Source organism: Bos mutus, chromosome 20 (assembly GCF_027580195.1).
Source record: "Bos mutus isolate GX-2022 chromosome 20, NWIPB_WYAK_1.1, whole genome shotgun sequence".
NCBI classification, from domain to species: Eukaryota; Metazoa; Chordata; class Mammalia; order Artiodactyla; family Bovidae; genus Bos; species Bos mutus.
In genome coordinates this window covers 35275462-35302595 of record NC_091636.1, presented here as the reverse complement: position 1 = coordinate 35302595, position 27134 = coordinate 35275462, and the positions used below count along the sequence as shown (strand labels likewise).

At 35.0% G+C, this 27134-nt stretch overlaps 1 protein-coding gene across 7 annotated transcripts in view; it reads right to left on the bottom strand.

Annotated features, from left to right (window-relative positions):
* The window catches only part of RICTOR (RPTOR independent companion of MTOR complex 2), a 141811-nt gene that overhangs the window by 41258 nt on the left and 73419 nt on the right, over positions 1–27134 (bottom strand). For all 7 annotated transcript variants that reach the window (XM_005907619.2, XM_005907620.2, XM_070357616.1 and 4 more), the window contains 13 exons: positions 26760–26886; positions 24440–24609; positions 19827–19894; positions 13129–13196; positions 7179–7261; positions 5777–5864; positions 4878–4968; positions 4699–4765; positions 4492–4572; positions 2826–2926; positions 899–1064; positions 170–271; positions 1–47 (listed from right to left, as the gene is read on the bottom strand). In XM_005907619.2, the coding sequence (XP_005907681.1) occupies positions 1–47; positions 170–271; positions 899–1064; positions 2826–2926; positions 4492–4572; positions 4699–4765; positions 4878–4968; positions 5777–5864; positions 7179–7261; positions 13129–13196; positions 19827–19894; positions 24440–24609; positions 26760–26886 (1259 nt within the window). The remainder of the gene's footprint in view (positions 48–169; positions 272–898; positions 1065–2825; positions 2927–4491; positions 4573–4698; positions 4766–4877; positions 4969–5776; positions 5865–7178; positions 7262–13128; positions 13197–19826; positions 19895–24439; positions 24610–26759; positions 26887–27134) is intronic.

The window sequence follows — 27134 nt, the reverse complement described above, 5'->3', positions numbered from 1 at the left end:
CTGTGCAACTGCTCATCTTTATAGTTTCTTAGATTTACATTTGGCCACTAGAAAAACATAATATGTTGTATTATGTACTTATTAATTCCTTAACATATAATTATGATAAATTGCAATGAATAATATAATGAAAACAATCAAGCCATTATCAAGAAGTATCCTATCATACCTTAAGAATGGTCCCAATAAGATTCCAATTCCATTCAAGATTCTCTTTATGTTGAAGGACTTGGCTATCTCTAAGGTTCATTAGAAGAGCTTCCTCTGTATCCTAAATCACCAGAAAGTAATAAGAAAAATTAAGAAAAACTGGCCTTACATCAAATAACAGTTGAAATTTTAAAAACAAAAAGAAAAATTTTTCATTTAAGGACTTATGCTGAAGCTCCAATACTTTGGCCACCTGATGTGAAGAACTGACTCATTTACAAAGACCCTGATGCTGGGAAAGATTGAAGACAGGAGGAGAAGGGAACGACAGAGGATGAGATGGATGGTATCACCAACTCAACAGGCACGAGTTTGAGTAAACTTCGTGAGTTGGTGATGCACAGGGAGGCCGGGTTTGCTGCAGTGCATGGGGTCGGCAAAGAGTCGGACATGACTGAGCAATTAAACTGAAAGGAAAACTTTAAATTTTTTTGAGATAAAGTCTTTGCAAATACATCATCACCATCTCTGACTTTAAAAAAAAAAAAAAAAAGGAGAATTATCAAGGTTCTTCAAAAAGTTATAAAAACTCAGCTTAACTGTCCAATCATTATAAAACTTATTAGAAGCTTTTTGAAAATCCATATGCATGAATAAAACTGCTAACTCAAGCATGTATATGCCTACTAAAATACACAGGTTAAGAATTAGGAAATTAAAGTAAAAATCGCATCTTCTGCATCAGTACCTTAAGAACAAATATATCTTTCTGAGCTCGGAGATACTGATCCCGTTTCTGATGTGTTGCAATTGCTTTCTGAATAATGTGATCTAAATGAAGGCTATAAGGTTTAGGTCCTCGTTTTTTCATTTCATGGAAGCGTTTTAAACAGTTCAAAGCTGCACTGGCTCGCCTAAATGAGGAAAAAAATTCAATTAATACTGTAGCAGGGATAGCATAATTTTAAAGAGATCACTTTGGTAAACTATTCTATTGAAACTTACATAAATGCAGGCTAGATACTGTTACTAAAAAGTAAACGATTTAATCAAATTTGGAACCACAAAGAAAAAAAAAAACAAGAACACTGCTGATTTGTATGAAGAAACACTAATTATTCAGATTCAGCAAAACATACTAATTTTTTCTTATAGTGGTGGTGGTACAGTCGTATGTTAGTTTTAAGAACTCCCTCCTCAAGGTCCAAACTGAAGTTTTATATATTTTCTTATTTTAAAACTCTGCTTTTCACATTTAAGGCCTTGATCCATATGAAACTGATTTTTGTTTAAGGTATGAGGTTGGATAACCAATATTAACTGAACAGTCTCTATTTTACCTACTAATCTGTAAATGTAAATGGAATCCTTTTAAAAATTATTTTTAATTCCCTTTTTGTGGTATATAAAAAGTACAGTTTTTAAGAATTTGGTGGCAGTCAAGTCTCAACTTCAGAAATTGTAATAAATACAAACTGGATTCAAAATTTAAAAACTTTGAGATGTGCCCAGATTGGTAAGTACTTATCAGTAAAGACAGCTTACCAAGCTCAAAAAAAAATTCTATTATCATTGGAATTTTGAAGGTAGATTTGAATTCCTGATGAATGCTAAAATCCATGGCCATAAGCTGACTCAAAGAGTTCAGGTCTACCAGGCTTTGAGAAAGTACATTTTTTCCATGAAGAAAACTACTAAAATAAGAGCTGAATGCTACCAATACCAATGTAAGCCTGAAGTCAGAACTGATGATCCCTAATGCCCTCAGTTTATAATACAACTTCAATCTGTTAAATAATAGTATTCTCATTGGTAGATTTTAAATTAATAAAAAAATACTATTTATTTATAGTGAAGCCCTTATATGTACTTTTAAATTAATAAAGCTAACTAAACTTTTTGAGAATTGTAGTATAACTTAAAAAAAATTCCTGTTTCTGACTAAGCTAATGAACAACATTTTAAAACATTACGGGAAAAAAAAATGAAGCCTAAATATATAAATTTTTCTGATCATAAAGAGAGAAAAAAAAAGACATCCCTGGACTAGACATAATCTTTATCAGATGAAAAAAGATTCCTACTATCACTATACAATCAAGCTCCTCCACCTTAAATTATATTTTATTATTAGTCCTCGAATTCCAGCAGAGTTACAGCTGTATTACCATACTTTAGTTTATAAATTCTATATTTGCAGTATTTCCTTTAGCACCAAGAGTTTAGCTTACTTCGATGCCTAAAGTATGGGCTACTAAATTCCAACATTTTTTTTCTCAACATTTTTAACCCCATATATAAAAAAAATAACACTGTTAGTCTTTGTGCTTTAATCTGATATAATTTAGACATTGAGAAAGAGACTGAATTGTTGCTCAAAACATACAATTGTCCAAAAAACTCTCAATCCCAATATTTTTACTGATCCAGTAGAAATTTTATGTCCTTGTCCAGAAACACATGAGAAAAGGTTGACTTTACCAAGCCAAAATACTTTGTAGCCTAAAATACAAATTATTTTTAAAAAACTACAAACTTTCCTCTTATCCAAAGGCTTCCCTAAAAAAATTCTCAGGAATAACCTATATATACTACTTTCTTAAAAAGAAGATAAGGACACCTAAGTGAGTATTAAATATACTACGCACAAGCTTTGCTAGAACCTGGATACTTACAATCTCTTTTCCTTAGGGATATCAAAGGATGCAGCCATATTCATTAGGGTTGGCAGGCAGTGCAAATGATGGCTATGTGAATGAGGAAGAATTGTGTTTGCCTAAAATGAAAAATAGTATTTTATAAAAAGTTAAAAAAGCGTATTTTATGTTAGCCACAGAGTTAATTATTTACTTTCTGATACATATTATTATTTTTATCTTATTTGCTTTCATCAAGGATGACATGTAACAAATACAAGGATACAGGCTCAGATTACATTAATAAAACTCTAAATTCCATAGATCCTTAATCTTAACTTTAATTTATAATCTTAAGTGGTATCCAATTAAACTCAATTCTTAAATAATTTAAAAGGATGTTAGGTCAAAACTTAGATTCAGTGCTATAATGTTATGTTAAAAGTAGAATTTAAAATGCTGGATGCAATATCATAATTTACAAGTTTACCTCTTAGGTTTAAAAGCCAGCTTCTCAAAAGAGGTTTGTCTCATAATTCCAACAATCTTTAAGAAACTTGCCTTTTGCTTTCCAAACAAAACCTGCAATATTAATTCTTTCATAGATGGGCTTAACAGAGCAAGTGGCTAAATAACTTACTGATAAACAAGACAGTTATCATTAAACTGCTTAATTTTCTTTTCCTCACTCACAAAGCTGAACTTCTATATAGAAAAAACCCTGGTGATGGAGGGGGCCAAACACAACTATAAAAACAAAAAATAATCTGACAGTAATAACAAGCCGTAACATAATTTCAAATGATTTACCATAGGGTTACTTCTTCCTTAATGAGTTCAGAGTGGTTCTTTTTATTTAGTATTTTATTAACTAATGGGATTCCCTGGTGGCTCAAACGGTAAAGGATACACTTGCAATGCAGGAGACCTGGTTCAATCCCTGGGCTGGGAAGATCCCCTGGAGAAGGAAACGGTTACCCACTCCAGTATTCTGGCCTGGAGAATTCCATGGACAGAGGAGCCTGGCAGGCTATGGTCCATGGGGTTGCAAAGAGTTGGACATGACTGAGCGACTTTCACACTTGTTAACTAACAGACTTAGAAATATAAATTTCTAATTTGTAAATGGTCAGAGTACCCTCACTACTTCATCTGCTAGGTACTGAAAATGATCAGATCACTTGGCTAGCTCCTTGTTTCCACAAGTTACTGATGTCATAAAACCATGTCCCCCCAAAAAAGATTCCCACCTTTCAAAACAAACCTCAACTGACAAGTTTACAGAGAAGTACATGTTCAAATAAGGCAGTTAAATTTAGATTTTTCCTTCACAAAGTTTTCTAAAATTTACGCACTTACTGTTATCAATTCGATCCCTAGCTGATTAAAGTAATATCTATAGTTTTGTAATTCTGTAATTTTTAGGTAGGAAGTCATTCTAAAGATTCTAAAGAAAGATATTTATGGACTCAAAATGTCAACATTGAAAGTGAGTATTCAGTACTTTATATTTTTTCCATTTAAAAAACTAGCCTATATATATATGATACAAAGTATCAAGGGCTCTTTGTAATGCAAAGACACATATCCAAATAAATGCAAACTTATGTTTTTGAGATAATGCAAAGTAACACTGTTAAAATAGCCTTGTTTCATAAATTAAAACATTAATGTACAAAACATAATCAAAAGTTGTTAAACTTACCATATGTAAAAGTTCTCCTAAAAGGATGGTGGCTCTAACTGAGATATGGTCGTCACTGTTTGTTATTACCTCAACCAAACCCTTTGAAAATAAAAAGAAAATATCACAGTTGCAAAACAGCATACATGAACACACCTATGCATCATGTTTGTTGCTCTGAAAGAACTGCTAGAGAAAATAAAATAGAAGAAGGTTTATAATTCTTACTTCTAAAAGTCCATTACGAATAAATGCTGAGAGTATCAGTGCCAAATAATTATCCATGAGGTCTGGCCTGGAAATAAATACAGCACAGAAAATTTTAAATCTTGTTCCATACACTAGAAAACTGAACATAACAATAGCAACTGTAGTAAATCTGAATTATTTCTGTACTTAAATTCTACCTGGATCTGGCACGATGAGGAAGAATAGTTTTTGCCTCAGCTGCTACAAAGCCATCTGAAAGCCTCCAACTGTCTTGGAATCTACCTGGATCTAAAATAAATTTAGATAGTTAGAAGAAAATAGTACATCAATGAAACAGTTTAAATAACCATCAGCTAAACAAGCTATCCATGGACAAAGGAGCCTGGCAAGTTACACTCCATAGGTTCGCAAAGGGTCAGACACAACTGAAGCAATTTAGCACAGCATAGCATACAACCAGGCTATAAATAATTTCAACTGTTGGCTAAAAAAAAAAGAAAAGAAAAAGACTCAAAAAGGCGTAATTGGTTGAAATGCCTCTTATTGTAACTCTCTCGATCTCTAGGTTCCTCATGTGTCACTGCTTGTTCCTTACAATTTTTTGCTGAATAAAGTATGTCATGTAATTTAAAAAAAAAAAAAAAAAAAAAAAAAGTAATGTCTCTGCTTTAAAAAAAAAAAAAAAAAAAATGATTTCTGTAAATGAAGGGTTTACATAAATCTAACTTTAACTTTCTTCATTCAAGGGTTTAGAGTCATTTAGCTAAAATAAAATTTAAAAATCAAATAATCTAATTTGAGAATTGCAAAAGGTTTCTTATTATCTCCTCTCTTCCTTTCTTGATCCATCCTTCTATTATTAATTTCACTGCTAATTTCAGGAATTATGATGACAGAGAAGAAATTAAAATTTCTTTTTAGAAGTTCACCTGAGATTTTATTTTTATATTAATTTCATGCCACAAATATGCAATAAGAAAAGAAAGTGATATTCAATACTTATTTTAGTATTTTCCCTTCGAGGGATTCTGCCTCCATTAGGTAAGTCATTTAAAAAATTACAATATATGAACAGTGAATGCACTTCAATACTTACCTACACTGAGTAGTGCTTCTATGAACTCTTCAGTCACAACAGGTAGAGGAAGACGAAATATATCATAAAGCACTTCAAGGAGACCTCGCTGAAAGTTAAAAAAAAAAAAAAAATACAGTTCATTTGTTTTTACAGAATAAATCTTCACTTAAAAATTTTTAAATGTCCTATTCACAGATTTAAAAATTGGTAAAAAGAGAACTACTATATTTTAGAAAACTACTGTTTCTGCCTATATTAGAGCATAGTACTGAATGCTTACTACATATACATGATGTAACTTTTTCAATAAATCTTGTATTATCCCCATTGTAGACATGAAGAAATAGATTTAAAGGTTTAAAATAATTTGCCTAAGGTCATGGAGCTATAAATAATAAAATCAGTCTGGCCAAACTCAAAAGAGCATGTTTTTTTGCTGAGTAAGAAGTCAGCTGAATTGGAACCTTTAGTTCCCTGCTTATAGATCTTTCCATCCTTAATTACATCCTTCCATGGTTTAGATGCTTTTGTTTTTAGTTCACATTTTAAGCAAGGCACCTCTAGCTAATATTTGTACTAATAATTAGAAACAGGGGGGCAAGTTTTGTTCCTTTGAACATTAAAAGAAAAACGCAGAAGGGGAAAAGGAAGAACCTTGTGAAGAGTTAATTTCTTTCCCTCTAATTTCAATCTGTTTTAGCTGTTTTATACAATTTGTACACATTAATAATTTAGAAAGTGAAGTGTTAGTTACTCAGTTGTGTCTGATTCTCTGTGACCCCACAGACTGTAGCCCGCCAGGCTCCTCTGCCCATGGAATTCTCCAGGCAAGAAAACTGGAGTAGGTTGTCATTTCCTTATCCAGGGGACCTTCCCAACTCAGGGACAGAACCTGGGTCTCCTGCATTGCAGGCAGATTCTTTACCATCTGAGCCACCAGTAAAGCCCTAATAATTTAGGGCTATGTCTAATAATTAAGCATATAAGTACCCCAATTTTAATCAAAACCATTGCTAATATAAAAATAAAAGTTAGAAGGCATAAGTTGCATAACTACTATGCTTACTTTCCCCTAAGTATAGTTTTCTGTATTGCTTGAAACTTTTACAATGAGAATGCCCCTGTGAAATGTCTATACCTTTTATTAAATAAAGCATAGTTAATTTCAAAGAAAGAAAAGGCATAATTAATGCCACATTTTAATATAATTTTAATACATCCATAGTTCCTAACAATAGCATTGTTTCAAATGATTCATATTCTTTTCCTTAGTGTACAACTAAGTCATAAATATTTATTCCTGTATTTTTAAAATGTTCTGTGATACAGATTAACAATTCATGAGGAAAAACACCACTTGAAACTTTTCTCCAATTAATTTCCTCCACTAAAATTCTGATACAGAGTAATTTTTACCTACCCTTATTTCCATATTTGGAATGCAAAGTACTCCAATTAGAGACTGAATCCCAGAGTTTCCAGGTTTACATAAATTAATAATACCTATAAAGGATAAAAAAAAATCACTGATTTGAATTTCAAAAGATGTATTCATAATACAAAATGTGACATTTTTCAAAGCTAAATTACACTATTATATTATTTGATCATCGTAAGTGATAGTATATTTCAAACATTCTCTGAATTTCCAACTAAGTAGAGATTATCAATAATTTTACCATTTAAATTACATTCAAAAAGGTTCTCAAGAAATTCTGGACTGCTCAGCAATAGAAATAAGAGCAAAAATATGGCTTTCTCTGGGTATTTGCCCAGGAGTGGGATTGCTACGTCATATGATAGCTCTATTGATATTTTTAGTTTTTTAAGGAATCTCCATACGGTTCTCCAATAGTGGCTGTTTCAATTTACATTCCCAGTAAGAGTGTAGGAGGGGTCCCCTTTCTCCACACTTTCTCTACATTTACTGCCTACAGATTCTTTAACAATGCCATTCTGATCAGTGATACCTCACTGTAGTTTTGATTTGCATTTCCTAATGATATTGAGCATTTTTTCATCTGCTTTTTGGCCATCTGTATGTCTTCTTTGGAGAAATATTTATTTAGACCTTCCACCCATTTTTTGATTGAGTCATTTCATTTGTGTCTTTGATATTGAGTTGCATGAATCATTTATATATTTTGGAGATTAATCCCTTGGACAGTTGCTTCATTTGCAAATATTTTCTCCCAGTCTGAGGGCTGCCTTTCTGTTGTTTATGGTTCCCTTGGCTGTATAAAAGCTTTTAAGTTAAATTAGATCCCATTTATTTTGGTTTTTTTGTTTTGTTTTTTTTCACTACGTTAGGAGAAATGAATAAAAAAATTTAAAAAAGATCAGGCTGTGATTTGGGTAAAAGGGTGTTTTGCCTATATTTTCCTCTAAGAGCTTTATAGTCTCTGGCCTTAGAGGTCTTTAGTACATTTTGAATTTATTTTTGTGTATGATGCAAAGAATGTTCTAATTTCATTCTTTTATATGTAGCTGTCCAGTTTCCTAGCACCAACCACTTATTGAAGAAACTATCTTTTCTCCACTGCATATTCTTGCCTCCTTTGTCATAGATTAATTGACCATAGGTGAGTGGGTTTATTTCTGGGCTTTCTATCCTTTTCTATTGATTATATATTTCTGTCTTTGTGCCAATACCGTATCATTTTGATAAATGTAGCTTTGTAGGCTAGTCTGAAGTCAGGGAGACTAATTCCTCTAGCTCCATTTTTTCTTTCTCAAAATTGCGTTCACTATTCAGGGCCTTTTGTGTTTCCATACAAATTTTTGTTCTAGTTCTGAGAAAAATGCCATTGGTAATTTGACAGAGATTGCACTGAATCTGTAGATTGCTTTGGATAGTATAGTCATTTTCACAAACTAAGAACATGATATACCAAGAATATGTGGTACATATATACAATGCACTACTACTGCAATAAAAAAGAAAAATAATGCCATCTGTAACAACGTGGATGAAACTGGAGACTGTCATGCTGAGTGAGGTAATTCAGACACAGAAAGACAGATATGATATTGCTTACATGTGCAATCTAAAGAAAAGGGGACAGGATACAAATAAACTTACTTACAAAACAGAAGTAAAGTCAAGTCATAGACGTAGAAAACAAACTTATGGTTACCAGGGGATGGAGGTGGGGATAAATTGGAAGACCAGGACTGACATATATACATTACTATGTATAAAACATGTACGTATAAAATGTTTAAACATCTATGTATAAAAAAGATGTCCTTTTCATTATAGGGGACTGGAATGCAAAAGTAGGAAGTCAAGAAACACCTCGAGTAACAGGCAAATTTGGCCTTGGAATACACAATGCAGCAGGGCAAAGACTAATAGAGTTTTGCCAAGAAAATGCACTGGTCATAACAAACACCCTCCTCCAACAACACAAGAGAAGACTCTACACATGGACATCACCAGATGGTCAACACGGAAATCAGATTGATTATATTCTTTGCAGCCAAAGATGGAGAAGCTCTATACAGTCAGCAAAACAAGACCAGGAGCTGACTGTGGCTCAGACCATGAACTCCTTACTGCCAAATTCAGACTTACATTGAAGAAAGTAGGGAAAACCACTAGACCATTCAGGTATGACCTAAATCAAATCCCTTATGATTATACAGTGGAAGTGAGAAATAGATTTAAGGGCCTAGATCTGATAGATAGAGTGCCTGATGAACTATGGAATGAGGTTCGTGACATTGTACAGGAGACAGGGATCAAGACCATTCCCATGGAAAAGAAATGCAAAAAAGCAAAATGGCTGTCTGGGGAGGCCTTACAAATAGCTGTGAAAAGAAGAGAAGCAAAAAGCAAAGGAAAAAGGAAAGATATAAACATCTGAATGCAGAGTTTCAAAGCACAGCAAGAAGAGATAAGAAAGCCTTCTTCAGCGATCAATGCAAAGAAATAGAGGAAAACAACAGAATGGGAAAGACTAGGGATCTCTTCAACAAAATCAGAGATACCAAAGGAACATTTCATGCAAAGATGGGCTCGATAAAGGACAGAAATGGTATGGACCTAACAGAAGCAGAAGATATTAAGAAGAGATGACAAGACTATACAGAAGAACTGTACAAAAAAGATCTTCACAACCCAGATAATCACAATGGTGTGATCACTGACCTAGAGCCAGACATCCTGGAATGTGAAGTCAAGTGGGCCTTAGAAAGCATCACTACGAACAAAGCTAGTGCAGGTGATGGAATTCCAGTTTAACCATTCCAAATCCTGAAAGATGATGCTGTGAAAGTGCTGTACTCAATATGCCAGCAAATTGGGAAAACTCAGCAGTGGCCACAGGACTGGAAAAGGTCATTTTCATTCCAATCCCAAAGAAAGGCAATGCCAAAGAATGCTCAAACTACCACACAATTGCACTCATCTCACACGCTAGTTAAGTAATGCTCAAAATTCTCCAAGCCAGGCTTCAGCGATACGTGAACCATGAACTTCCTGATGTTCAAGCTGGTTTTAGAAAAGGCAGAGGAACCAGAGATCAAATTGCCAACATCTGCTGGATCATGGAAAAAGCAAGAGAATTCCAGAAAAACATCTATTTCTGCTTTATTGACTATGCCAAAGCCTTTGACCATGTGGATCACAATAAACTGTGGAAAATTCTGAAAGAGATGGGAATACCAGACCACCTGATCTGCCTCTTGAGAAATTTGTATGCAGGTCAGGAAGCAACAGTTAGAACTGGACACGGAACAGACTGGTTCCAAATAGGAAAAGGAGTACGTCAAGGCTGTATATTGTCACCCTGTTTATTTAACTTATATGCAGAGTACATCATGAGAAACAGTGGACTGGAAGAAGCACAAGCTGGAATCAAGATTGCCAGGAGAAATATCAATAACCTCAGATATGCAGATAACACCACCCTTATTGCAGAAAGTGAAGAGGAACTCAAAAGCCTCTTGATGAAAGTGAAAGTGGAGAGTGAAAAAGTTGGCTTAAAGCTCAACATTCAGAAAATGAAGATCATGGCATCCGGTCCCATCACTTCTTGGCAAATAGACGGGGAAACACTGGAAACACTGTCAGACTTTATTTTTCTGGGCTCCAACATCACTACAGATGGTGACTGCAGCCATGAAATTAAAAGACGCTTACTCCTTGGAAGGAAAGTTATGACCAACCTAGATAGCATATTCAAAAGCAGAGACATTACTTTGCCAACAAAGGTTCGTCTAGTCAAGGCTATGGTTTTTCCAGTGGTCATGTATGGATGTGAGAGTTGGACTGTGAAGAAGGCTGAGCACCAAAGAATTGATGCTTTTGAACTGTGGTGTTGGAGAAGACTCTTGAGAGTCCCTTGGACTGCAAGGAGATCCAACCAGTCCATTCTGAAGGAGATCAGCCCTGGGATTTCTTTGGAAGGAATGATGCTAAAGCTGAAACTCCAGTACTTTGGCCACCTCATGCGAAGAGTTGACTCACTGGAAAAAGACTCTGATGCTGGGAGGGACTGGGGGCAAGAGGAGAAAGGGATGACAGAGGATGAGATGGCTGGATGACATCACTGACTCGATGGACTTGAGTCTCAGTGAACTCCGAGAGTTGGTGATGGACAGGGAGGCCTGGCATGCTGCGATTCATGGGGTCACAAAGAGTCAGACACGACTGAGCGACTGATCTGATCTGATTTGATGTATAAAACAGATAACTAATAATAACCTACTGTATAGCACAGGGAACACTGCTCAATACTTTGTAATGGCCTATTTGAGAAGAAAAAAATGTTTTAAAGTGGATATATGTATAACTGATTCACTTTGCTGTACACCTGAAACTAACACAACATGGTATATAAACTGTACTCCAATAAAAAAATTTTTACAACAAAAGTAAAAATGGACAAATGAGACCTAATCAAATTTTTAAGCTTTTACATAGAGAGGAAACCATAAACAAAATGAAAAGACAACTTACAGAATGGGAGAAAGTATTTGCAAATGATGCAACTGACAAGGGATTAACTTCCAAAATATCTAAACAGGTCACACAACACAGTAACAAAAAAACAAAGCAATCTAATAAAAAAAAAAGAAAGAAGGCCTACGTAGATATGTCTTCCAATAACACATGCAGATGGTCAACAGGCACACAAAAAGATGTTCAACATCACTAATTATTATTAGACAAATACAAATCAAAACTACAATGAAGTTATCACCTCACACCAGTAAGAATGTCCATCATTAAAAAGTCTACAAATAATAAACACTGGAGAGGCTGTGGAGCAACAGAAAGCCCCTCACACTATTGGCAGGAATGTAAATTAATGTAGCCATTATAGAAAATAGTATGGATGTTTCCTTAAAAACTAAAAATAGAGTTACCATATGATCCTGGAATTCCACTCCTGAGCATATATCCAGGGAAAACTGTAATGTGAAAAGAACATCCACCCCAGTGTTCACCGCAGCACTATTTTAATAGTTTAAGACACAGAAGCAACTTAAATGTCCATCAACAGATGAACAGATAAAGAAGATGTGGTATATATATAAAATGAAATATTATTCAGTTATAATATAGAATAAAATAATGGCATATGTAGCAACACAAATGGACCTACAGATTATCATCGTACTAAATGAAGTCAGACAAAGACAAATACTATATGATATCACTTATATGTGGAATCTAAAATGTGATACAAATGAATTTATTTATGAAATCATAAACAGACTTGCAAACAGAGAAAACAAACATATGGTTACCAAGGGGGAAAAGAAGTGAGGGAGCAATAAATCAGGAGTTCAGATTTATAGATACACACTGCTATATATAAAATAAACAAGGTCCTGCAATATAGGTATAGCACAGGCAACTATATTCATTATAACAAACAATAATGGGAAGAATATGAAAAAGAACATATATATATATCTTTCTCTGAATCACTCTGCTATACACCAGAAGCACATTATATATCAACTGTATTTCAATAAGAAATTTAAAGAACACATCCCAAAACAAAATAAACAAAAGGAAAGGTATTTGGGACTACTATCTTGCTTATTAGGTATTTATAACATTCTACATTATACTTTAAGGTAAGAAACTTTAGCTATGTATTCAACTAACATTTTAAAAATCTTTTTTGGTACAGATCATGTTCAAATTTTTTATTTAAATGCCTAAGTTATCATCAGCATGTTGACTTGCAAATGGTCAATTTTAATACTGTGTATTAAACCCCTCTTGGTTCTAATGATAACACATAAAAAAAGACCATGCTAACATATAAATGAGATGCTACAATAAGTTAACATTTGAAAAAATAGTCAAGTTTGTCTTATATGATACAAAGTAACACAGAGGAACTTACCTGCCCATGACCGGAATGTTGCTATGATTCCCATTTTACTGGCTAGAAACCTTGCTTCTCTGTCTTCTCTGTTGGATGGGGTGGGGGTAGAGTCAAACAAATTAAATGTTTAAATAAAAAGTTAGTTTTGCCCTATTACTATATCAGAGTAACAGCTATCACTACTTAATATTTAAGTATTACATAGGAAATTTAAAATACATTTAAAAAAATAAAGATAAGATCTACCTCAAAGCAAATTACTCAATTATGTACTTACTGATCACGCCTTCCCACATGTGAAATTCATGTTTTAAAACAAATTATAAATTCCGCTTTTTTGAGTTCTACTTTTCCTGCTCTTTCTGAAAATTTAGATAGCTCACTAACACCTGTAAGCATTGGCAACACCACCACCCTGCTTAAGAAGCATCTCTGTCAAAAGACTGCCCTTTAGCAAAGAAAATTACCACATAAACCTCTGTTACTACATGTGTTCTCTTTACTTCAAAAGTCTTGTTCCAAACTTATCTGAGCAAGCTTATTCTACTTATTCTACCAAGCAAGCTCAACAAGCTGTATATTCACTAATATTATTAAATAATTAGGTATTATTGGCTGCACGGGCGCAGGAGGGCCTAGAGGAGCTATTCCACATTGAAGGTCAGGAAGGGCGGCGCTGAGGAGATACCCCCCGTCCAAGGTAAGGAGCAAAGGCTGCGCTTTGCTGGAGCAGCCATGAAGAGATACCCCACGCCCAAGGTAAGAGAAACCCAAGTAAGACGGTAGGTGTTGCAAGAGGGCATCAGAGGGCAAAAACACTGAAACCATACTCACAGAAAACTAGTCAATCTAATCACACTAGGACCACAGCCTTGTCTAACTCAATGAAACTAAGCCATGCCCGTGGGGCAACCCAAGACGGGCGGGTCACGGTGGAGAGATCTGACAGAATGTGGTCCACTGGAAAAGGGAATGGCAAACCACTTCAGTTTTCTTGCCTTGAGAACCCCATGAACACTATGAAAAGGAAAAATGATAGGGTACTGAAAGAGAAACTCCCCAGGTCCGTAGGTGTGCAATATGCTACTGGAGATCCGTGGAGAAATAACTCCAGAAAGAATGAAGGGATGGAGCCAAAGCAAAAACAATACCCAGCTGTGGATGTGACTGGTGATAGAAGCAAGGTCCGATGCTGTAAAGAGCAATATTGCATAGGAACCTGGAATGTCAAGTCCATGAATCAAGGCAAATTTGAAGTGGTCAAACAGGAGATGGCAAGAGTGAATGTCAACATTCTAGGAATCAGTGAACTGAAATGGACTGGAATGGGTGAATTAAACTCAGATGACCATTATATCTACTACTGCGGGCAGGAATCCCTCAGAAGAAATGGAGTGGCCATTATGGTCAACAAAAGAGTCAGAAATGCAGTACATGGATGCAATCTCAAAAACGACAGAATAATCTCTGTTCGTTTCCAAGGCAAACCATTCAATATCACAGTAATCCAAGTCTATGCCCCAACCAGTAACACTGAAGAAGCTGAAGTTGAACGGTTCTATGAAGACCTACAAGACCTTTTAGAACTAACATCCAAAAAAGATGTCCTTTTCATTATAGGGGACTGGAATGCAAAAGTAGGAAGTCAAGAAACACCTCGAGTAACAGGCAAATTTGGCCTTGGAATATGCAATGCAGCAGGGCAAAGACTAATAGAGTTTTGCCAAGAAAATGCACTGGTCATAACAAACACCCTCCTCCAACAACACAAGAGAAGACTCTACACATGGACATCACCAGATGGTCAACACGGAAATCAGATTGATTATATTCTTTGCAGCCAAAGATGGAGAAGCTCTATACAGTTAGCAAAAACAAGACCAGGAGCTGACTGTGGCTCAGACCATGAACTCCTTACTGCCAAATTCAGACTTACATTGAAGAAAGTAGGGAAAACCACTAGACCATTCAGGTATGACCTACATCAAATCCCTTATGATTATACAGTGGAAGTGAGAAATAGATTTAAGGGCCTAGATCTGATAGATAGAGTGCCTGATGAACTATGGAATGAGGTTCGTGACACTGTACAGGAGACAGGGATCAAGACCATTCCCATGGAAAAGAAATGCAAAAAAGCAAAATGGCTGTCTGGGGAGGCCTTACAAATAGCTGTGAAAAGAAGAGAAGCAAAAAGCAAAGGAAAAAGGAAAGATATAAACATCTGAATGCAGAGTTCCAAACAATAGCAAGAAGAGATAAGAAAGCCTTCTTCAGCAATCAATGCAAAGAAATAGAGGAAAACAACAGAATGGGAAAGACTAGGGATCTCTTCAACAAAATCAGAGATACCAAAGGAACATTTCATGCAAAGATGGGCTCGATAAAGGACAGAAATGGTATGGACCTAACAGAAGCAGAAGATATTAAGAAGAGATGGCAAGAATACACAGAAGAACTGTACAAAAAAGATCTTCACGACCCAGATAATCACGATGGTGTGATCACTGACCTAGAGCCAGACATCCTGGAATGTGAAGTCAAGTGGGCCTTAGAAAGCATCACTACGAACAAAGCTAGTGGAAGTGATGGAATTCCAGTTTAACTATTCCAAATCCTGAAAGATGATGCTGTGAAAGTGCTGCACTCAATATGCCAGCAAATTGGGAAAACTCAGCAGTGGCCACAGGACTGGAAAAGGTCATTTTCATTCCAATCCCAAAGAAAGCCAATGCAAATGGATGCTCAAACTACCGCACAATTGCACTCATCTCACACGCTAGTAAAGTAATGCTCAAAATTCTCCAAGCCAGGCTTGAGCAATCTGTGAACCGTGAACTTCCTGATGTTCAAGCTGGTTTTAGAAAAGGCAGAGGAACCAGAGATCAAATTGCCAACATCCGCTGGATCATGGAAAAAGCAAGAGAGTTCCAGAAAAACATCTATTTCTGCTTTATTGACTATGCCAAAGCCTTTGACTGTGTGGATCACAATAAACTGTGGAAAATTCTGAAAGAGATGGGAATACCAGACCACCCGATCTGCCTCTTGAGAAATTTGTATGCAGGTCAGGAAGCAACAGTTAGAACTGGACATGGAACAACAGACCGGTTCCAAATAGGAAAAGGAGTACATCAAGGCTGTATATTGTCACCCTGTTTATTTAACTTCTATGCAGAGTACATCACGAGAAACGCTGGACTGGAAGAAACACAAACTGGAATCAAGATTGTCGGGAGAAATATCAATAACCTCAGATATGCAGATGACACCACCCTTATGGCAGAAAGTGAAGAGGAACTAAAAAGCCTCTTGATGAAAGTGAAAGTGGAGAGTGAAAAAGTTGGCTTAAGGCTCAACATTCAGAAAACGAAGATCATGGCATCCGGTCCCACCACTTCATGGGAAATAGATGGGGAAACACTGGAAACAATGTCAGACTTTATTTTTCTGGGCTCCAAAATCACTACAGATGGTGACTGCAGCCATGAAATTAAAAGATGCTTACTCCTTGGAAGGAAGGTTATGACCAACCTAGATAGCATATTCAAAAGCAGAGACATTACTTTGCCAACAAAGGTTCGTCTAGTCAAGGCTATGGTTTTTCCAGTGGTCATGTATGGATGTGAGAGTTGGACTGTGAAGAAAGCTGAGCACCGAAGAATTGATGCTTTTGAACTGTGGTGTTGGAAAAGACTCTTGAGAGTCCCTTGGACTGCAAGGAGTTCCAACCAGTCCATTCTGAAGGAGATTAGCCCTGGGATTTCTTTGGAAGGAATGATGCTAAAGCTGAAACTCTAGTACTTTGGCCGCCTCATGAGAAGAGTTGACTCATTGGAAAAGACTCTGATGCTGGGAGGGATTGGGGGCAGGAGGAGAAGGAGACAACAGAGGATGAGATGGCTGGATGGCATCACTGACTCGATGGACGTGAGTCTGAGTGAACTCCGGGAGTTCGTGATGGACAGGGAGGCCTGGCGTGCTGCGATTCATGGGGTTGCAAAGAGTCAGACATGACTGAGCGACTGATCTGATCTGACTCATTTACTTCTAAGTTCATTCAGGCTGTTGGCAGAATCCACTCTCTTGCTGTTGTATAACTGAGGTTTTGGTTCTCTGTCAGTTGGGGCCTACTACCAGCTACTTTCTTCTTTTATAATTGGTATCCAATCATCTCACTTGTTTCTTTCTATGTAATAGTTTATGACAATCAATTAACCAATAGAACTATTTACATTGTTAAACACTGTTCATGTATGGCACATGGCCAGTTTTACTTAATTAGCAATCATGTACTTTTATGTTACCTCAACCACCTCTACCCTGTCAACAGCCCATTTCTTTTCTGTGCCATATTTTTCACTTTTCTAATAAAGTTCTTAACAATTTGAGAATACAAAAATCTAGACAGTTGGTAAGGGGAAAAAAAAAAAAGACATAAATAGAGAACAATGAAAGAAAATCAAATTAAAGAATGGTAAATAAAAGTGGAACAAAATAGTTAAAAATATCCCCCCACATACAGACCAACCACACTGAGCTCTGCTATACTAATCAACATGAGACTGTAACAGAAACTATAATGGGGACATGGGGTGGTGGAAGAAATGAGAATTAGATAACTGTGTGACTAAACTTTTGGTGCTCCTTATCTTAAAAATGTTTGTGACACACTTGTATTGACTGCCTGGTAACCCATCCTCTAACCTATTCAATAAATTGGTAGCTTTATTGAAAAACAAAACAAAACAAACCCCATCTACTTCCTTATGCCCTAGCCATAATGTACCCATGCTACAGAAACTGCCCATACTCCAGAAACTTAAGGAAAGAAAAGTATTGAACCAAACAGGAAAGATAGGATTTTGGTGGAATATACTTCCCACCTAACCACACCTCTAAGTACCCTGGTTCATTTGTTGCTTATCCTGGTAGGCAAAATTCTAAAAATGCTCCTGTCTTCTCAAGACTGTAGGTCTTAATGCCTGAATCCCTATGAATATGGTGTCACTGCCATGACTGTGATTATGTTTATATCATACAGCCCAACAGACCTTAAGATATGCAGATCATCTGGTAGGTTTGATCTGGAGAGCTTTCTCTAGCTGGAGGGAGAAGAGGAAGTCAGGGAGAGATTCAAAGCACAAAGATTCAAGGAATTTCTGTTGTGTTTGAAGATGGAGAGTGCCATGTGCCAAGACAAGAATGTGGCCTTTAGAAGCTGAGAGAAGGCCCCAGTTGACATCAAGAAAACAGGAACTTCAGTTGTACAAGAGTAAGGAATGAATTCTGCCAATAATCTGAGTGACCTTAGAGATAAATGGATTCTTCACTAACACCTCCAGATAAGAACCATGCCAGACCTCTAACCTACTGAATTGTGAACTAATAAACTAATGCTATTTTAAACCATTATATTTATAATGGTTTGTCATGCTGCAATAGAAAATGGATACATTCTTCATCAGTAAGGAGAATGCCCAAGTGTCATAGGGAGCCAAGAAAGAAAGGGGCTGAAGAATCTCAATTCATAACTTAGCAAAAATAAAGTCTGAGAAGTCTTAACTAGAGAACAACTATTCTTAATTTCTTAGCTCAGGAAATGATGTTAGTTAGCACGCAATGCATCCACAGTGATGGAGGTATTTCAAGATATGAAACGGCTATTTTTAATTCTGGAGAAAAATGAAAAACAACAAAAATATGCCCATTTACAATGTTCCCAAACTTAGTGGAGGAATTAAGAAAACATGTATATCTGCAATTCAACAAACCTACTATGCTACACCTGATAGCATATTTATTGGAACTGTGTCAATGGCAAAACTCCACAGATAGTGTATTATTTGACCTCTAAATCAATTTAAATATAATTATTCCAGCATTCCTAGTGAACACGTGCTTTTCTCTCCCAAAAGACTCTGAAAAATCATCCTACTTCATTTCTGGAAAATAATCTTTATCTCCTTTTATCTCCCTATTAACCTTACTCTCAAAATTCTACATGGCTTATCTTTCTGCATACTCAATTTAAGGCAGCTCTTCATTCTACTCATTATTATTTGATTCTTTTAGCATTTCAATGTAATTATGCTAAAAATATGTACAATGGTGCTGAAGAAGACTCTTGAGAGTCCCTTGGGCAGCAACATCAAACCAGTCAATCCTAAAGGAAATCAATCCTGAATATTCATTGGAAGGACTGATGCTGAAGCTGATGTTCCAATATTTCAGTCACCTGATGCGTAGAGCAGACTCATTGAAAAAGTCCCTGATGCTGGGAAAGACTGAGGGCAGGAGGAGAAGGGGGCAAAAGAGCATGAGATGGTTGGGTAGCATCACCAACTCAGCGGACATGATGAGTTTGAGCAAACTTCGGGAGACAGTGAAGGACAGGAAAGCCTGGCATGCTGCAGTCCATGGAGTCGCAAAGAGTCAGACCTGACTTAGTGACTGAACAACAACAAATGTACAGCAGAGAAATGATTAAAGGTCTAGGTTTCTACTGCCACCTACCTTAGATTATTAAAATAAGAAACTAATTCCCAGTCTTTAAATTTCCCAAAAGCTTAATTTTTTTAAGCCATAGTTAATTACAAGAGAACTACAATATAAGTCCATGAAATAGGAAATTTACTTAAACTAATTTTGCTCTGGCTTGACATGCAAATCAGGCAAATCTAAAAATTTTAAACAGCAACACACATGGTACTCACTTTAGCTGTCCTTCAGCTGTATCTGGACTATGTCTGTAGTGAAAATCGGTATAGGGTGCTAAAATTCGCTAATAAAAGGAAAAAGCAAGAAAAAGAAAAGAGTCCTTATAAAATGCACTCTTCCTTTAACAAGCTAAAATTCATCCAACTTCTCTGTATCTTTAATAATCCCAACTAGAGCTTATTTGAAGAGCTTATTTCTTTAAACTCATCATCAAGGAATATATTTGAGTGATTTCTTTTAATGTACAGTTTTTGAACTTTTAAATTGACAGGTATTGTACCTATTAAACAGTGCACAAATCACGAATGTGAGGTTTGACAGATTTTTCTCAAACTAAACACACTCACTGTAACTAGCATCATCAAAGCCCCCTCCATCTCCCGCCAAGATGACTACACAGATTTCTAACACTATGTTAGTGTTGCTTATTTTTGAACATTATTTAAATGTCTTTATTTTATAAATTCCATTCTTTTTGTTGCTAGTATAAAGAAATCTAAGTTATTTTTGTGTATTGTCCTTTGTATTTAGCAACCTTGGTAATAAACTCATGTATTTCAGAACTTAAACTACTATAATTCATTTACCTAACCCCCCTGCTCTGCACTGACTACATTATTGTGGTCTGAATTTTAAAATACTTAAGACATTACAAATACTACTTTTGGCAATAAGTAGTCTTTTATATTTAGTCATATGTGTACCTTTTTTTGCCACCCTTCATTCTTTCTTGCATTTCCTTGTCTCAGATCATTTTCGTTCTGACTAAGGAGGCCCTTATCGGAGAAGGAAATGGCAACCCACTCCAGTGTTCTCGCCTGGAGAATCCCAGGGACAGCGGAGCCTGGTGGGCTGCCGTCTATGGGGTTGCACAGAGTCGGACACAACTGAAGTGACGCAGCAGCAGCAGCAAGGAGTCCCTTTAACCTTCCTCTGTGTCTGTCTCATTTTTTAAATAACAATAAATGTTTATTATCTCACATAGCTTCTGTGAGTTAGGACTCCAGAAGAGTTTAGCAGTGCAGTTATGACTCAGGGTCCATCATAACATCACAGTGAAAATATTGGTCAGGGCTACAGTCATCTCAAGGCTTGACTAAAGCTGTAGAATCTGCTTCAAGATGGTTCACTCACAACATGCAAATTGTTATCAACAAGGCTGAGTTCCTTCTCATGTGTGCCTCATTATAGGCTACATTACTGTCTTCATGACATAAAGGCAAGGAATCCAAGAAAGAATAGTGTTTCTTTAGATTTCCTTGGGTCTTTTTAGTCTAAAAAATCTTTATTTTACCTTTGTTTTTGAAAAACGTTTTCTCTGGGGAGGTGGCATTATTTCTTTTGCACTCTAAAGATGCCACTCTACTGTCTTCTGGTTCTACTATTTCTGTTGGGAAATCGGCTGTCAGATTTGTTCCTTTGAAAGCAGTCTTTCTTTCTCAAGCTGATTTTAAGATTTTTAGTTATGTTGGTTTTCAACAATCTTACCATGATGTACCTACAAGTTGTTTTCTTTATATTATCTTGAGTTTTCTGAGCTTTATGAAGTTTCACCAGTTTTAAAAACAAAATCTTGACCACAGTTTCTTTGGATATTTGCTTCTGCTCATTCTCTCTCTCTTTTCCAAAGACAACAATTATGTTTTATCCCTTTTGTTCTGTTCATTTTCTTCCTATTACCCACCTGCAAATGCTTTGATTTTTGACTTCTCTTTCAGTTTACTAATGACACCTTCTTGTGCAAAATGAGTTTTTAATTTCATCTAGTTCAGAATTTCAGGTATTATATTTTTTGATACTAGCTCCATTTGATTTATATTTCATATTCCAATTAGATGGTAAAATTTTCCATTATTTTATCTATTTTCTTCTTTTTCTCCATTTTTCTTAATAAGTTAGTCATGGGTGTTTTAAAATCTTTTCCCTCTGGCTGCAATATCTGAATCACCTGTGGATATGAGTCTATGGAATTCCTTTTGAGTTTTCAATTACACAGTCATAACCTTTTACATGTATCCTTTTTCATTTACATAGTCAAATTTTTGATTGAATGATGGACACTGTAAATTTGATTAAAGGTTCCAACTGATGTTATCTCCATTAGAGACCGTTCATCCTTTCTTCTGTAGTCAGGTCAATTAAAGGGAGTGATCAGCTTATTCTACTCACCGAGTTAAACTGAGACACCATTGCAATTTTGTTAAGATTTGAGTGTACCTTTGGTTTTCCTTTTTCTAAAGAATGGACCTCCAAAACTATAAATAGAGATTTTAGCACACTTTTTTTTCTCTTCAGCAGTGAGAGACTGGGTATTTTTTCTACATACTTCATAAGTTTTGAACTTAAATCTTTAAGTACTCATCCAGAATTGCTTCAGAATTTGGAACATGTTAAGAATAGGAAAAAGTTATCAAATTAAAGTGAAAATTTATAAAAATATAATTAATAAAAATGGGGACAAGATTCTCTTAACAGCAGACTCTAGGATGAAGATAACGATAAAGTAGAAGATAATACTTTGGCCACCTCATGCGAAGAGTTGACTCATTGGAAAAGACCCTGATGCTGGGAGGAATTGGGGGCAGGAGGAGAAGGGGATGACAGAGGATGAAAAGGCTGGATGGCATCACCGACTCAATGCACATGAGTTTGGGTGAACTCTGGGAGTTGGTGATGGACAGGGAGGCCTGGCGTGCTGCAATTCAAGGGGTCACAAAGAGTTGGACACGACTGAGCGACTGAACTGAACTTAATGATAATGATTTAATATCCAAGGCAATCAGTATTTACTGAATATTAATTATGTGTCAAGTACTAACTAAAACATTTATGTAGATTAGAATGAATATATGTAAAACACTTGGAAATATTACCTAACTTATTATAAGCTTTACAAGAATGCTAGTTGTTATTACTATTACCATTATTATTATAGTATTTATTCTTCACAATAATTAAAGTAAAAACCATGACTTTTATTTTACCTAGTGAAAAATGGATCCAAAAGAGGCTAATAATGTGCCCCACATCATAAAGCTAGTAGGTTATAGAACAAAAAACTCAAAATCAGATCTGTAAGGCCTGAGCTCTCAATCACTATGCTACACCAGGGGAATCTTGTTAAAGAAAAAAAAACTAACATTTGTGAAAAAACAAGAAAGAAGCCAAGATGGTAGTGTACTTAAAAAGTCCACCGTATTCTTTGAGGGTTTTTTCATATACACAAAGGCTCTGCTAATCTGCTGTATGATTATATAGGTAAAAGAAAAAAAACAGGTCTATACACATCTTTCTTTATTGTGATCATCTCTCCAATCTTAAAGGCAGTTTCCCCACTTGATAAAGAAAACACTTAAAGCAAAATACACTGTGAAATATCAAAAATACCAGCTCATTCCCACTGGATGCCCATGAATAATGTATTTAAAATCATTTATTAAGGAGAAAGTTGTACTGAAATTTGTTAATAATACAAGCTAATGTCAATTTTATAATATCAAAATATTTCTAGTAGCCCTAATAAAACCAGAACTATAACATTTAAGAAAGTTTCATAAAATGATCTAAACAGGCAAAGTAGGGAACAATAAATCTTTCATAATTTGCATAATTTCACACCCAAATACAAACATAGTAAGCTTACTCTGAATAATATCTGCAATGGACAACAATGTAATATTGAATATATTCACACAAATAAACTATAAGAATAGTCTGTGGGAATTCTCTGGTGGTTCAGAGGTTAGGACTCTGCACTCTATAGCCAAGGGCCCAGGTTCAGTCTCTGGTCAGGGAACTAAGTATTCCACAAGCTACAAGACAAGGCCAAAAATGACAGGGGGAGAGAAAGAAAGAACACAGCTTGGGATAATTTTATTCCAAACTCTACTACACAGTTTATTATACAAAAATAGCCTTACTATTTTAGACTAACTGAAAAAACAACACTGAATTAGTAAAAACAGAAAAACAACAGTGTGTTTTTAAAAAGATATTTATTCTATTTTTTTCAATTCTATATGGCCATTAGTTGCCAACAAGTGCTCCCAAGTTCAGAAAATTTTAGCATGGTTTAATAAATAAATAGTACATAACTAGCAGAAGCTATTCCCATACAATTAACACACTGCAGTCCTTAAAAAGAAGTTGTCTTCTTAAATAAACAGGTAAATGTCTGCTGCTGCTGCTGCTAAGTCGCTTCAGTCGTGTCCGACTCTGTGCGACCCCATAGACGGCAGCCCACCAGGCTCTGCCATCCCTGGGATTCTCCAGGCAAGAACACTGGAGTGGGTTGCCATTTCCTTCTCCAGGTAAATGTCTATGAAACCTTAATTGTGCTCAAATTTGCTCAATCAAGTTTTCACAGATAATAAAGAAACGAATAAACTTCACATGTTGATGAAATATTCTTGAGAATTCTTTCAATTCAATCCAAATTGAATGAGTGATAAAATATTGCTGGAATAAGCCAAACTTATTAGTTAATTTAGGTTTAATAATTAATGCTGTGCTGCATCTATTAACTTCAAAATTTCAAATAAAATTTCAAAGTAAGAGTATGTATTTAAAGTCATATTTTAAAATTACAAGAGAATATTAAAGATCCTACCTCTAATTCGACATCAGCTCGTACATACTGTCGGGTCTTTGGATGATTAAGAAGGTGCAAAATTGTAGTAATGAGAGCCTCATTTATTCGACTTAATTGGCAATCAATCACATTTTTCAAGATGGTGTTCAGTCCACCTCGAAGGGCAACCACCTCTGGATTCTGAAGTGCTAAAATAAAGAAGAAAAACTTAACATATTACATAGGGAATAATTAAAAAATAATCAGAAATCTGGGATTTTATTTTAAAACTGAGCTTTCTGACTGAAAAAAGTTTCTACTATTCAGTAAAACATGGACAAAAATTTTTTTTCTTAGTGTCTTCTGAATTGGTTTTTCATATCCTTTGTCCATGTTTTACTGAAAAGTTTTTTCCTGTCAACTGCCAGGAGTTCTTTATATAGGGGAAAGATTAGCCCTTTATCTGTTTCAAATCTTTTAGCTGATTTCTAATTTAACTTTAGATTTTAAGCTCAGAAATTCCTCCCTTACTTCAAAGATCAGGCATTCTCTTTGTATGCACGCACACACACATGTGTGCTTTAACTGAATTCATGGTGAACATTTCAGTTTAAATCTCTCAGGAAATAGACTCTGGTTTAATATTGATAAACTCAATTTTTTTCAAGTGTTTATTCAATTATCCCAGCATGCTTTCTGAAGTTTTCTATGTGTAAGGGTAAGCCACTATTGACTCTTTTTCATTTTTTCTTTAATAACCTAGCTTAAGATTTTTTAAATACATGTGAAAAAAAAAACCCTTCCCCTCCATTTATTATTTTTCAAAAATGTTCTCATAGTAGCATCTTAATTATTTCACTTTATGTAGGTATGTGTGTGTTTATATATTTAAAATGTTACTATCATTTAAAAAATTGCTAAATTTACACATTTTTAATGCTCTCAATTTGATTACAGTATATGAGAATTATTTGTTCTTTGAAACAACATTTTAAGACAGAAGTGAATGAGTCTTTTTTGGAGGCAGTTAATTCATCAAGTACTTCAATGGTTTGTGATCCATCATGTGTTCTGCTTTGAGTCAACTGGAAATTAAAATCTATTCGTTTCAATAAGATTTTCAATTATATAAAAAGTTCATCTCATACTTTTCAAAATTCCTATTACATTCTCTTCCTTATCCTATTAACCTTTTCTTTCTCTGACCTTTGCATTTTTCAAACAATCTGTGTATCTAAAACAATAGTGTCTATCATTTTCTTCCTCCAATTAACACAGATTAAATTATCTTGTTCACTAAGACTGAAAATTATTATTGCTTTCCTCTTGCTTATCTTAAAATTGACTTTTTTTCCTCCGTTTCTATTTCTTGGGTTCACTCACTATTTTCACTATGTTTTGCATAATTATAAAAGTATCTTCTAATGAAAAGTTAACTTGAGTATATGACTTTCCAGGAATTCCACTTATTGATAGGTAGTCAAATCTTCATGATTTTTAAAAATTTTCTTGATCAAATTTCTGACTTTCTCTTTAAACCAACAGGTATTGTGGACAGTACATTTTAGACTCTCAATGAAAGGATTGGCTCTTCTGTTCCTTTAAATTTTGTTATTAATTTATTTATTTTATCTAGAGTGAATGTAACCTATACCATTTCAGTGGGGAAAAATATGATCTTCTCTTGTCATTTAAAATTATATTTAATTGGTTATATGGGAGATTTAACTTTTAAACTTTAAAATACTTTGATTAGCCATGCATTTCTTTGAGAATTACTTATTTTTCCTACTGATCTGTATATAAATAAGTTCTTTACCTATCATATTTGTTATATTTATTTTTTCTTTGTTCTGGCATGGCATGTTTTCTTACCTCCTTATAATAAAATCTACAGCTGATGAAATGTTTGATTTCTTTCGATAATTCAAAACTCCCTTTCCTTAAAATCAGAAAAAAGTCATCCATTTTTCTCCTCATATTTTCCACATTTAACTCTTTAATCCTGTATTTAGAATTCTTTTTTTAATACATAGGGAATTGTTTTTCATTCACATCAAGATGCATAGTGTGGTTAACTAATGTCTGAGAATCACACTTTAAGAGATTCTATTCTAATTACTGGAATTTGGACAATTCCTTTATCTTAAATTTCATGATGAGTAACTTTTAAAATCTGTAGAATTTAAATGTCTCTTTGAAATAATCTGTTTAAACAGCAAGTCCACTACTTCCCTATCAGGAATGTCCTACTTTTTCATATTCTTATTTTTAACCAACACCTAAATAATTCACATTAAAAGTGTTATATATTCTTTCTAAAATACTGTATTTTTATTACTCAAAGAATAATTCTGACCTAGTTCACAGATAATGGCAATGCATGCTCGAACCATTCTGTCTCTTTCTTGAAGTCCATCATTTCCAACTGCTATTAATGAGTTGGCCACAGAGCTAGGAAACAAGGAAGCATTCACAGTAATCATCTGTAACGGAGAAATTAGAAAAAGAAATTATTTCCTAATACATTTTCAAAACCTATCTTGTTCAGACAGAGGTGTTTAAGACCACAAAATATTTTTAAGACCAAGGCATCAATTTTAATCTTCTGCTTCATATGAACATGTCAAAGGGCTAATACAACAGATATTTGATACAATAAATGTTAATCATTACCATGGAAAACAGTGTTGACTTTTTTCCCATAATAGTCCAGACTATAAATTAGTTGACT